Source organism: Silene latifolia, chromosome 4 (genome assembly GCF_048544455.1).
Source record: "Silene latifolia isolate original U9 population chromosome 4, ASM4854445v1, whole genome shotgun sequence".
NCBI lineage: Eukaryota > Viridiplantae > Streptophyta > Magnoliopsida > Caryophyllales > Caryophyllaceae > Silene > Silene latifolia.
In genome coordinates, this window is record NC_133529.1 from 101,900,887 (window position 1) to 101,912,804 (window position 11,918).

Below are 11,918 nucleotides of genomic sequence, written 5' to 3' on the forward strand. Positions count from 1 at the left end.
GGTGATGCCTGAGCCGACGAAGGGGGATCAGAGACCTGAGGATAGGCATCCTAGAGTGGGGAGAGGACCACGTCGGGTGAGAGAGAGGATGGCTGAGACCCAGCCAGAGCAGCCTGTGCCTTCACAGCCCCAGTTTTCCAGCTACCCTTCCTTCTTCGGCCCTGATATGAGAGTGAGTGAGCTCACGGAGAGGATGTCGGCCACCTTGACACTACGGAACCTCCATGAGATGGCGTATCTTCAGGGCATCAGGACCGAGGCAGCTCGGCCGGTGTGGTGGAGGGGCGTTGGGGATGACAGTGGAGTTTTCCACTCGTTTGGCGTGGAGCGGTCTACTGGGGAGAGCCCGTGAGTTACCCTTATGGTTGCTTGGCACCATGGCGGGTGAGAGTCGATGCTGGCGTTGGTGGAGTCGCAGGTCAGGATGCAGCTGGAGCAGGCACGTCGGGAGGTGATGGTGGAGACGAGGTGATGGATGAGCAGACTATGGAGTAATGATACTCCTTTTTGTTTCTATATCGTTTCATGGATTTGTAGTTGATAGTATTTATTTTGGTTGGTACTTTTGTTTGACTTGGGTTTGTACTCCGGCCATAAGGCCATATTTTAGATACTTTGTAGACTGTTTATGCAGGATTTTGGGTCGGGAAAAAATTCCCGACTCGCGTATATATATATATATATTGCTTTGGACTTGAAGTGGCGTCTTAGAGAATTTTTGACCTGTGGCTACTCGATCGAGTGCCCCTCACTCGATCGAGTAGCTGCAGGGGTGACATATGGGAAGTATTCTGATCTCAGTTTACTCGATCGAATAACTAATGAACTTGATCGAGTAAGTCCAGCTCGATCGAGTGCCTTTAGAACTCGATCGAGTAGTACTGTTACAGGTGCATTTCGTTTTAAGACTTGTTGGCATCGTCATAGTGATAGTTGTTGTTATAATATTTCTTGATGTGGGTATATTATATCGTACTATTATCTCAACGGTGATTATACAATGTGCATATTTGTATGATTTATACAACTTTCGGTGGTGTTTATAAATTTTGTATGCTAAATCATTTTTGTCTCAGGTAACATCATGTTCAATGGTTATAATCCGTTTAAATGAATGTATAATAAAGTAATTCATGTCATGACTGCTAATTGATGATAGTATATCTCGTGGTGTGATTTCCGTTTTCGATGATTTCGTATTTATATGAGTCAAACTTGTGTAATGTCAAGGAAGTATATTGGTTAATACGAGTCAAGGTTTGCATTGTGGTTTGTAAGTAATATCAATGTGGTATAATATGTATCGGTTTATGGGGACAGGGAAGTTGTTTGATGCTGAACTTCGGGGACGAAGTCCCTTTTAAGAGGGGAAGAGTAATGTCGCAAAGGAAAAATGACGTAATTATAACAATTTTATAGTGTCTTCATGACATTTTAAAGTATTTTAGATGGTGGCTTGGATGATTTTGCAGTGGGCATTGTATAATTCAGTAGCAGTTTATAGTTGTTGAATAGAATAACATGTCGATATATATAGCATGTTGATATATCTTATTTTCAATTAGTTGTTCATTATGTTGCCATGTGAATTGGATGTTATTAGCAGTAATGGAGTTGCTATTAGTAGAATTGGGTTGTGTGGTTAAAGTAATAGAGTGGAATGAATAATGTGTTGTTGTGAATCAATAATATGACCGTTGTTTTGAGTGTTTTGTAACTGATAATTGTTGGCAAGAGATTGATGAAGGAATAATCTGATAGTTGCGTTGGTTTACATTTGAGTAATATTACGTAGTAAGTGCAAGTCATAGTCGAGTTAGTCGTTCTTGTGGACAATGTGTGTTCGGTGATTCAAGAAGGAAGGTTGGTGATTCGATGGGGGTCGTGTTGTGTATTATGTGCTAACGTAGGTGATGACGATGTTTGATGATCATACATAGGGGGATGGTATTTTTAAACGATAATGTTGACCCGTGTCGGGTAAACAAGGGTGTTGATCTTGGTTCCTTTGTCTTGTGTTGCGGGGAGGATGAGTCAAACTTCGGGGACGAAGTTCTTTTTAAGGGGCGAAGACTATAATACCAGTCCTTTTAGGGACCCGTTGACTGACCTTAGACACTGATCTTGACCTTGGGAGACTTTACGGGCAATGTCTTGTGACGATCTGAGCTGTGATTTGTGTGGGACTCGATTTAGCTGAGGCTACTCGATCGAGTAGCTTGGGAGCTCGATCGAGTAGGGGTCACTCGATCGAGTAAGTTAGTTACTCGATTGAGTAACGAGTTTGCAGCGGGGAATTATAAATCGATAATCGTGAAACCCCAAATCATTTCCGCACCTTCTTCCTAAACCTAGATGTCGTCACCTCCTTTCTCCTTCACCATAATCCTTTCTTGTGAGGTCCTTGAGGATGCTAACACCATGGGGATGGGATGCATGAGTCGGGTAGCGGTCTTGACGCCGGTTTGCTATGTATAAGTATGTTATCGTCATCATCATCGTCATCATTGTTTTCAGTAAGGTTTGTGGTTGTAATGATAGATGGTTGTACTGGTTGTATAGGTGGTTTGCTTGGTTGGTTGTTATCTTGTGATCGGACGCGGAATCGCTACGGTTTGCTAAAGGTAGGTTCGCCTACTCAGTACTGTTGGCCGTCTAGAGAGTCTGTTGATGTTGTTTGGCTAGTTTAGTGTCAGAATTCATGATTGATTATGGTAATTGGTTGGACTTGTGTTGTTTTGATAATCGTTGTTGTGGTACAGCTGATTGTGATTGTTTGTCTGTGGTTCTCGAGGTGCGTCCTCGGCTGAGTGGAGTCACTTGCGGGAGTGGCTTCACGCCCATAGTTCGCCCTCAGTGGAACCCGCCACTGGAGGGGATGTGCACATTAATGGACATGGGTTTATCGCTCGGATAGATGAGCGGGGCTTAGGTGGGAACGGCTGCGGTCCCCCACTAGCACGGCTGGTCCAGTAGACAGTCAGTGATGGTGGTTAGTTGGAGGTGATATGACGTGTGTGTTGTTGTACTCGTGTTGTGTCTGTTTTTGTATGTTTATCCCCTCAGTTGCTGACCTTGTGTGATTTTGCTTGTTGTTTGTCTCTGTTGTGTCTGCCGTGATCCACTATGGTGAGTAGTCAGTCTTAGCAGGTTGTGGTTTGGATCATAGCTGGGTGCTTGGCGGGATGAGTCTATCACGAATCACGACAGATGTAGTTGACATAGTAGTTAATGGTTTTGAGTTGTATATTTTCATATCATCTGTTGTTAGTAATCACTTGTAATATAACTTAATTGTTCTTTTATCGACATTTGATTATTACTGTCTTCGGGCAACCGAGATGGTAACGCCCTTATATGATAGGGAAGGTCTTGTTAAGGCTCCTTGGTATATGGGGGTGTTACATCTTCTTCCTCATCCTGTAAGGGCATATCAAACACATTATCTTCATAAAAAATAACATGAATACTTTCTTCAATACAAAGTGTTCTTTTATTGAAGACCTTATAAGCCTTGCTATGGTCCGAATAACCTATAAAAATAGCCTCATCACTTCTAGGGTCGAACTTACTTAACCTATTCTTACCATTGTTATGAACAAAACACTTACTCCCAAAACAACGAAGATGAGAGATATTAGGTTTACGACCTCTTAGAAGTTCATAAGGAGTTTTCTTTAGGATAGGTCTTATCATAGCACGATTATGAATATAACATGAAGTACTAATGGCTTCAGACCAAAAATTACGAGGTAGACCACTACACAAGAGCATTGTACGAGCCATATCTTCTAGTGTTCTATTCATACGTTCAACCACACCATTTTGTTGAGGAGTTCGTGGTGCAGAAAAGTTGTGTCCTACACCATTGGCTCTACAATATTCCATAAAGGCTTGATTATCAAATTCGGTGCCATGATCCGTACGAATAGAAACAAGATTAGTCTTATATTTATTTTGAACTAGTTTCATAAGAAAAACAAAATCATCAAAAGTCTCATCTTTTGAGTGAAAAAAGATAGGCCATAAATACCTTGAGTAGTCATCTACGAGAACAAAGACGTACCTGGATTCTCCTCTACTTCTTACCTTCATGGGACCACACAAGTCAATGTGTATTAATTCGAGGGCTTGATTCGTGCTTACCACTCTTTTGGGTTTGAACGATGATCTCACATGTTTGCAACGAGCACAAGTGTCACACATCTTCTCTTGATCGAACCTGATTTTAGGTACTCCTTCAACCAAGTCCCATCTCTTGAGTTTATTCAAAATAGGTGAACTAATGTGACCAAAGTGTTTGTGCCACAATCAAGGATCATCAAGTGTAACTTTCATGTACGAAAATGAGTTAGTAGGCACAGCATTTAAGTCAACCATATACACATTTCTTTTTTTATGGCCTTCAAGAATAATACTACTTGTACCTTCAATTATAATGAAACAAACATCTGTATGAAAAACAACCTTATTACCTTTGTTGCATAGTTGAGATATGCTAAGTAGATTATGCTTGAGACCATCCACTAGATAAACATCACTGATTGCGTGTGATTTAGAAATTCCAATTTTGCCCACGCCAATCACTTTACCCTTATTATTGTCCCCAAAAGTCACCTTTCCTCCATTGAAAGGTTTGAGTGAAAGAAACAAATTCTCATCTCCAGTCATGTGTCTTGAACAACCACTGTCAAGATACCATTGGTTGTTTTCTTTCACTATAACCTGCAAAAGGATGAGATACAATTTTTAGTTACCCAAGCTAAGTTGGGTCCTTTATGGTTAGTTACTCTATATACCATATCCTTTCGTACCCAAACTTGTCTAACAATTGTATTTCTAAACCTTGGGTTGTTTTGTTTAGGAGGAGTTCTAGGTCTAGGGGATTCCCTGGGTCTCACATATCTGGTTTCCTTGTGTTTAGGTTTACTTTGTGTAGGTTGACAAGGAGTTTGTGAAGTGCTAGGCTTTTTGGTATAATAAAAAGTCATGTCGTAGAACCAACGAAAGTTATTATTCCTCTCTTCGATTAGTTCATCTATAGGGGATTCATCATCCTCTACTGTTGTGTCAACCGTCTTAACAAATTCGGTATTTTTTCGTATATCATGTACACGTTTGACACAATTATCTTGGATGTGACCCGTATGATCACAATAATTGCAAATCAGATATTCAGGAAGATCGGCATATTTTCTTTTTCTGAAATCGTGATCAGAAGGTGTTGATTTGCATTTAGAGTGATCTCTACGGCTGTAGCACTCATGTCCTAAACCCATCTTCATATTATTGTCAGATTGTTCAGTTAGGAAGTTTAGGACTTTGGTGCTACCTTCCCATTTGTCATGGACTTTCCTTGCGTGTAGGAGTAAGTCCTTTAGGGTTTTAATTTCCTCAAGAAATTTCGTGTGATCTACGTCATTATCCTTTTTGTGATTGTTAGAAAGTCTTGGAACCTTTTGTTAAGAATAAATACAACATCCGAATGTTGTTTCTTAACATTGATCATCTCAGTTTTAGATTCCTTCAATTGCTTTGTGAGAGAATCTATTTCTTTCTTTTGGTCTAAAATCACTGCTTCATTAGATGTGACTTTAGACTCCAAAAGTTCTTTGGCTTTTCTAAGTTCTAAAGTTATAGCCTCATTAGCTATAACTTTATACTCTAGTTCCTTCTTCTCAGCATTAGCAGTATCTAATATTGGAGCTTTATCAGCTGTAACTTTAGATTTCAACTTCTTAGCTTTTGTCTTTAGAATATGATTCTCCTCAGCAATATCAAGAATCTCTTCTTTTAGATCCTTTAGTTCCATATCCCGTTCATGACATTTGTCGAGGGATTGCTCAAAGAATTCAATTAGGGCATTTTTTTGATAGTTTCTTAACACACTTTTTGAGTTCAAGATAATTAACCTCATCATCGTCATCTTCATCTGATTCTCCTAGAAAGCAGTAATTTGAGTGAGAATCCGTGCTATCATCATCGCTGTCAGAGATTAGGTCAAGACTGATGCTGTTGAGACAAAGATTTGCTACTTCATCATCTTCAGATCCTTCATCATCTTCTGAGTCAAGATCTCCCCAACACGAAGCCATCATTACTTGCTTAAACTCCTTCTTTGTCTTCTCACGTTTTGTCTTGTCTTTAATTTTCTCCCATGTGGGACAATCCTTGATCATATCATCAGATTCTCCACACTTGAAGCAACCTCTATTCGCAAATGATGATTTAGACTCTGTTGCTTTCTTATTGAAAGACTTGTTGTTATTAGCAGAAGATTTTGCTTGCTTGTTTCAAAAGATTCTATTTTTAAAACAACGAGCAAACAATACGGTCTCATCCTCTATATCGGAGCTGACATCATCGCTTTTCAAGGCCATGTTTTTACCTTTACTCGGTTCTTCTTTATCAGCATTTAGAGTGAGTTCATGGGCCATGAGGGCACCAATGAGTTCTTGATAGGATAGGTTCTCAAGATCTCTCGATTCCTCTATTGCTGTGACTTTGGCACGCCACTTTTTAGTCAGGCTCCTAAGAACCGTTCTTGCAATATCCTCGATGTTGAATTTTCTTCCTAGGTTTTTCAATTCGCTTATGATGCTTGAAAAACGTGCGGACATACTATCCAAGGACTCATTTGGCTCCATACTGAATAACTCATATTTCTATATTAACAGATCTATGCGGTGCTTCCTAACAATGAAAGTACCTTCATAAGCTAGTTCAAGGCCGTCCCATATTTCCTTGGCCGTTGAGCATGAAGAGAAACGATCGAATTCTGCAGTAGTCATGCCGTTCTGTAATAGGCTTATTGCCTTAGAATTCTTTTCGGCCTTCTTGTAGTCAGCCTCGACATAATCATCTTCCTTTTTCTCATAGGTAGTGCCTTCAGCGGATGCAACCAGAATTTTATGCGGTCCGTTTTGGATAATCCTCCAGCACTCCCAATCATGACCCTTCACATAGTGAGTCATCATGTTTTTCCATAAACCATAATTCTTCCAATCAAAGACGGGACACTTGAGGTATTTGGAAACCATTTATCACGTGATAGGCAGCGGAATATAAAACGATAAGATAAATAAAGACAGACAGATCAGCCTCTTTGCGGTTAGGCAATCAAGAGCACGATGCTCTGATACTAATTGAAGAGTCTATCGATCCGAAATACTCAGGGGGGGGGGGGGGGTGAATTGAGGATTAAAAACTTTACCCACTTTTTCGATTGTATAAATATAATTAATTATTTATTGTTTATTGATTAAACTTTAACTAATCAACTAATAAACGAACTAAAACAAAGCGTAAGGAAAACGAAAGAGAAAGAGAGACACACAGATTTTTGAAGTGGTTCAGTTTCACAAATTGAAACCTACGTCCACTATTCTCGATTAATAAATTTAGTACCTTTCTACGGATTAAAAATTTACTAACCCAACTCGTACAACCAACCCTAGTTGTAACTCAAGTGAGTATCGCTAAATACCCGAGTGACTAACTTACGCTAATAAGAAATTACTAATGATTCTGCTAAAAGTTCATGTTAATGAACGAGTAAGAAATCAATTAAGCACTATTATCTTATAACGATAACGAAAGAATGAATGCACAAGTTTATAAATCGCACGACCTTTTCAAAATAACAAAAAACGGTTTTTGCTTGTAAAACACGGTTTTTGCTTTCAAAATAAAATCGAAATTATGCTCAAAAGGTCTTACATTCAAATATAGCAAAGAGTAGAGTATTTATAGCAAAAGAGGAAGCATGGCACTCGGTTTCCTTGAAACCCTAGAAGCCGAAATAATAGATATGTAAACAAATCATATCTTGTTATTTCTTTCCTTAAAAATATTAGAAGATAATAGGAAATAACCAAAAGATAATTTTATCAATTATTCTCCTATTATCTTTTCCTTAAATCTTAAGATATGATAAGATTTTCCATAACAAAAATATCCTTATCATATGTAACCATATCAAGCTAAATATAAAAGATATGTTAAGATAATTCTTAAGAATAAAATCTTAACAATGATCAAATTATATTGCTAAGTTCACACGAGAACAACACGGCTTATGGGCATCGAATTTTGTGAAAACCCTAGCTTGATATTAGGTTAGATTTAGGGTTTAAGGGTATGTAATATTAGAAACCCTAATTAGTAATATAACTCAACTCATAAGTTGATTCAACATAATTACTAATTATAAGCTTAAAATAAAACCACACTTAATATGAATATGGGCTTCCTTGTTAAATAAATACTTTTTGCTAAAACATTTAAAAGAGACAAAAACATTTTTCAAAAACAATTTAAAAACATTTTAGTCGTGTATTATGTAAACTTGACATCTCAATGTTATAGTAGAAGAGCTATAACATTGAGCTCTTATATAAGCAATGTTATAGCTGTGAGGCTATAACTTTACTATTCTAAGAAGTGCATTCGTACGTTACCATTACGAGATAATCACCTACGCTATTCTAATCTTCTTAAGAGATCTTCGAGTGTAGGCTACTTCGTCATTCAAGCTTTATCAATCTTTAAATGAGCTTCATCTTCCCATGAATGCTTGAATAATTCTTTAACTATCTTGTGATATCTTGATCCGTGATTGAGGGCTTGATCACAATATTTTCTTGTATACTTTCATCACAATTCTTTAAGCTTTGCAAATAATAAGTCTAATCTGAAGAGACTAAACAAACAATTACGCGCAACGTGTATATAATATAAAGTACTCGATCTTGACATCATCAAAACATAAACATATATATAAATATATATATCTATATGGTTCAACATATTGCATTCACATAGGCAGGTGACGATCTTCGTTCGACACATATTGGCATACTATCTACGTGGTCGGGAATGTTGATCAAGGCAGCTAGCTTGGACAATGCATCTGCAAACTGATTTTCCTCTCTCGAGAGGTGAACATATCGAATATCCTCGAAGTATTTCTCCAATTCTTCGATTCTGGTTTGATATGGGGCCAAACTTTGGCTCTTAATTTTCCATGACCCACCCACTTGATTGATCACAAGGGACGAGTCTCCATGTACTAACAACTTCTTTACACCTAAGTCTAGAGCACTACGTAAACCAAGCAAACATACTTCATATTCAGCGGCGTTGTTCGTGACATTGAAATCCAGCTTGATGGACACGGGAACGGGTTCACTTGTTGGCGATATAAGGAGAATGCCCACTCTGTAACTGATGCGTGTCATTTATATGATGTTTTACACCTCATTTTACACGCATTTCAGAGCTCATTTGTGTAGTTTATGCTGCTATTCTCCCTAGTTCCGTCTACTTTCGTGTTTTTGTACATTGTTGCAGAAATGTGAAGAATCCGGCGAAAATCAAGCTAAATCCGTCCCCGAGAACATTGCATTGCATTTGACATGAAGTATTTACTCAAGGAACGAGCTTGGTGCGCATTTCGAGGCCCAAAAGACAAATCCACGAGAATTTAGAAGTCAAGTATCAGCTACTTCAGTCGATCGACCGCTGCCCTTAGTCGATCGACCAGATCACGAGTTCCAGCAGCTACTGTTTAGCGAGGAGCAGTCGATCGACTGCCTTGCATGGTCGATCGACCAAGCCGCTAATTCGGACGTGAATAAGAAGATCGAGAAATTAGAAGCCCATGGTACATTAGGTTTTAGAATAAGAACTACGTTGTATTTCTATATAACGTAGCTTGAGTTTTCAGAATATGGATCGAATTTTTATTCAAGCTTTAATTCAGTTTTATCACGAAGTTCCACATATACATTAGTTTAGGTTACTTCCGTTAATAAAGTTTCGTTTCGCATTCGGTTTTGATCTTTCTTCTGCAAATTCTTTACACGGTATTCATCTGTTTTAATACTCAGTTGTTTGCTTTCGTTCGTAGTATAGAATTGCTAGGTTAGATCTCCCGAAGCCGAAATTATCGTCTTATGTTATTGTTTGTCTACTTATTTCAAGCATGAATTCAGTAGTTTATTTCATTAAACTTGTTGTTGTTTTCGTAATAGTCATGAGTAGCTAAATTATTCGTGCTAGGATGTAGGGAATCTGTAGCGTAGGCGGCATTAGAATAGTATGACCTAAATTGCGTGCCGGTCGATCGACTGGCCTCGTGAGATCACCCTCGTTTTAATTAATTAAATTGTTATGTTTGACGAATCGAGTGCACGCGACTAGTTGAATGCCTAGGATTTGACCGACCCAATAAAGATCGAAAGATAGGGAAGGGAGATAGCCTACCTAATTAAGACGACTAGATTAACGAGATCGAAAGATGAGTTAATTTAGCCCTTTTTAGTCACTTTTCAGGACGAAAGTTAGTATTAGTGATATTAGGGACCTGTAGCGAGATCGAAAGATGCTACCTGTAAGATTGGACCGAGAGGACTTCTTATTTCCCCGTCTCACGTGTTTGTTTTAGACCTACTTAGTATGCTGCCGCCGAAACTACAGTAAACCGACCATCTTAGCACCCTTTTAATTCTTGATTTTATCCGTTTATTTAGTTTACTGTCTTTTATTGCCTTTAGCTATAGACCAAATCAAATCAAACCCCCACTCACTGTTAATTTAAGACTTAAATAGACAACTAATAATTGCACACGCCTCCCTGTGGTTCGACCATGTTACCACTAGCTTCTGTTAGTTTTAATAGGTATTATAAATTTTATCTTTGGTGCACACAACGACGGGCATCAAATTTTGGCGCCGTTGCCGGGGAGGAAATTGTTTAAAATTTTTAGTTGTTTTTATTTTAGTCTTTCTCTTAGTTTAAGGGACATCTGTTCCTTAAACTTTTCTCATATTCTTCTTGTAGTTTCTTCTTATGCACAGGTCACAGGACGGTGAACTACTACCATTCGATCCTGAGATTGAGAGAACTTTGCGCGTGAAGAGGAGATTGTTTCAAGAACAACAGTCAGAGGAAGAGCCTGGTTCTCATTCCAGTTTTTACGAGAACGAGTTGCTCGAGGAGGATCCACCTTCATCTCCTGTTTCCACTTCTTCAGTCGAGACCGTCACATCTCCAGATTTTCCAGTCATGGCTGAAGAAGCGAGTATAGCCAGTCACTCTGAGCCGACATATGCGAATCTTTATAAAGGATTCGCATTACCAGGGGAGGACATAAAATTTGAGCCGAAGCCTTCTTATATTAACTTGGTTGAAAGAAACCAATTCGGGGGAGCTACAAATGAAGATGCAGCCAAGCATATGGAGACATTCATTGATTACTGCTGTTCCATACCCCCACCAGCCGGTGTGACTCAGGACCAAGTGAAGGAAACCATGTTCATATTCTACCTTCGTGATGCTGCAAGGGAGTGGTACAGAGACCTGGATCGAGCTGCTAATGGGATCACCGACTGGAATTCTTTGGCCCTAGCATTCTATAAGAAATACTTTTCTGCCTCGAAGACGAATGCCATTAGAGCTCAGATCACGAGCTTTAAACAGGGTCCGGATGAGAATTTCCATGAGGCATGGGTCCGTTTCAAGAAACTGGTGCGAACTATTCCGCACCATGGGTTTGAGAAGTGGAGCCTATGCAATCAATTCTATAATGGGTTCTATGACGATCAGAGGGCTATCCTGGATGCGGCAGCTAGTGGCAGATTCCAGGAGAACGTGGGAGAGACTAAGGGGTGGAAAATTATTGATGATTTGGCCACCCACAAATCTGAGTATGGGAATTCCAGGGGAAATCAAAGAAGAAGTGTCGAATCCCCTTCTGTAGCTGCACTAGAGGCTCTCACGGCAAGATTTGATAAGTACGAGTTGGGAGGAGCTTCAAAAGGAGGGATCTATCATGTGAATGCTGTTTCAGACGGTCCTTTCGTCTGCAAGAGATGTGGAGATGAGGGACATGTTTCAGACAATTGTCCTAATCCCT

General features: G+C 39.2%; 1 protein-coding gene and 1 non-coding gene across 2 annotated transcripts; both read right to left on the minus strand.

Moving 5' to 3' along the window:
* Positions 1 to 8,801: 8,801 nt before the first annotated feature.
* LOC141651844 (uncharacterized) lies at positions 8,802 to 9,239 on the minus strand. Its single transcript, XM_074459539.1, has one exon. The coding sequence runs from the start codon at positions 9,237 to 9,239 to the stop codon at positions 8,802 to 8,804; it is 438 nt and encodes a 145-aa protein (XP_074315640.1).
* A 2,210-nt stretch (positions 9,240 to 11,449) lies between these two features.
* On the minus strand, positions 11,450 to 11,556 carry LOC141654038 (small nucleolar RNA R71). Its single transcript, XR_012547620.1, has one exon. It is a non-coding gene; the product is annotated as a small nucleolar RNA R71 (small nucleolar RNA).
* Between the last annotated feature and the right edge of the window lie 362 nt (positions 11,557 to 11,918).

Excerpts from the sequence above, each read along its gene's own strand:
- LOC141651844 (XM_074459539.1), bottom strand. The coding sequence starts at position 9,239 with ATGACACGCATCAGTTACAGAGTGGGCATTCTCCTTATATCGCCAACA.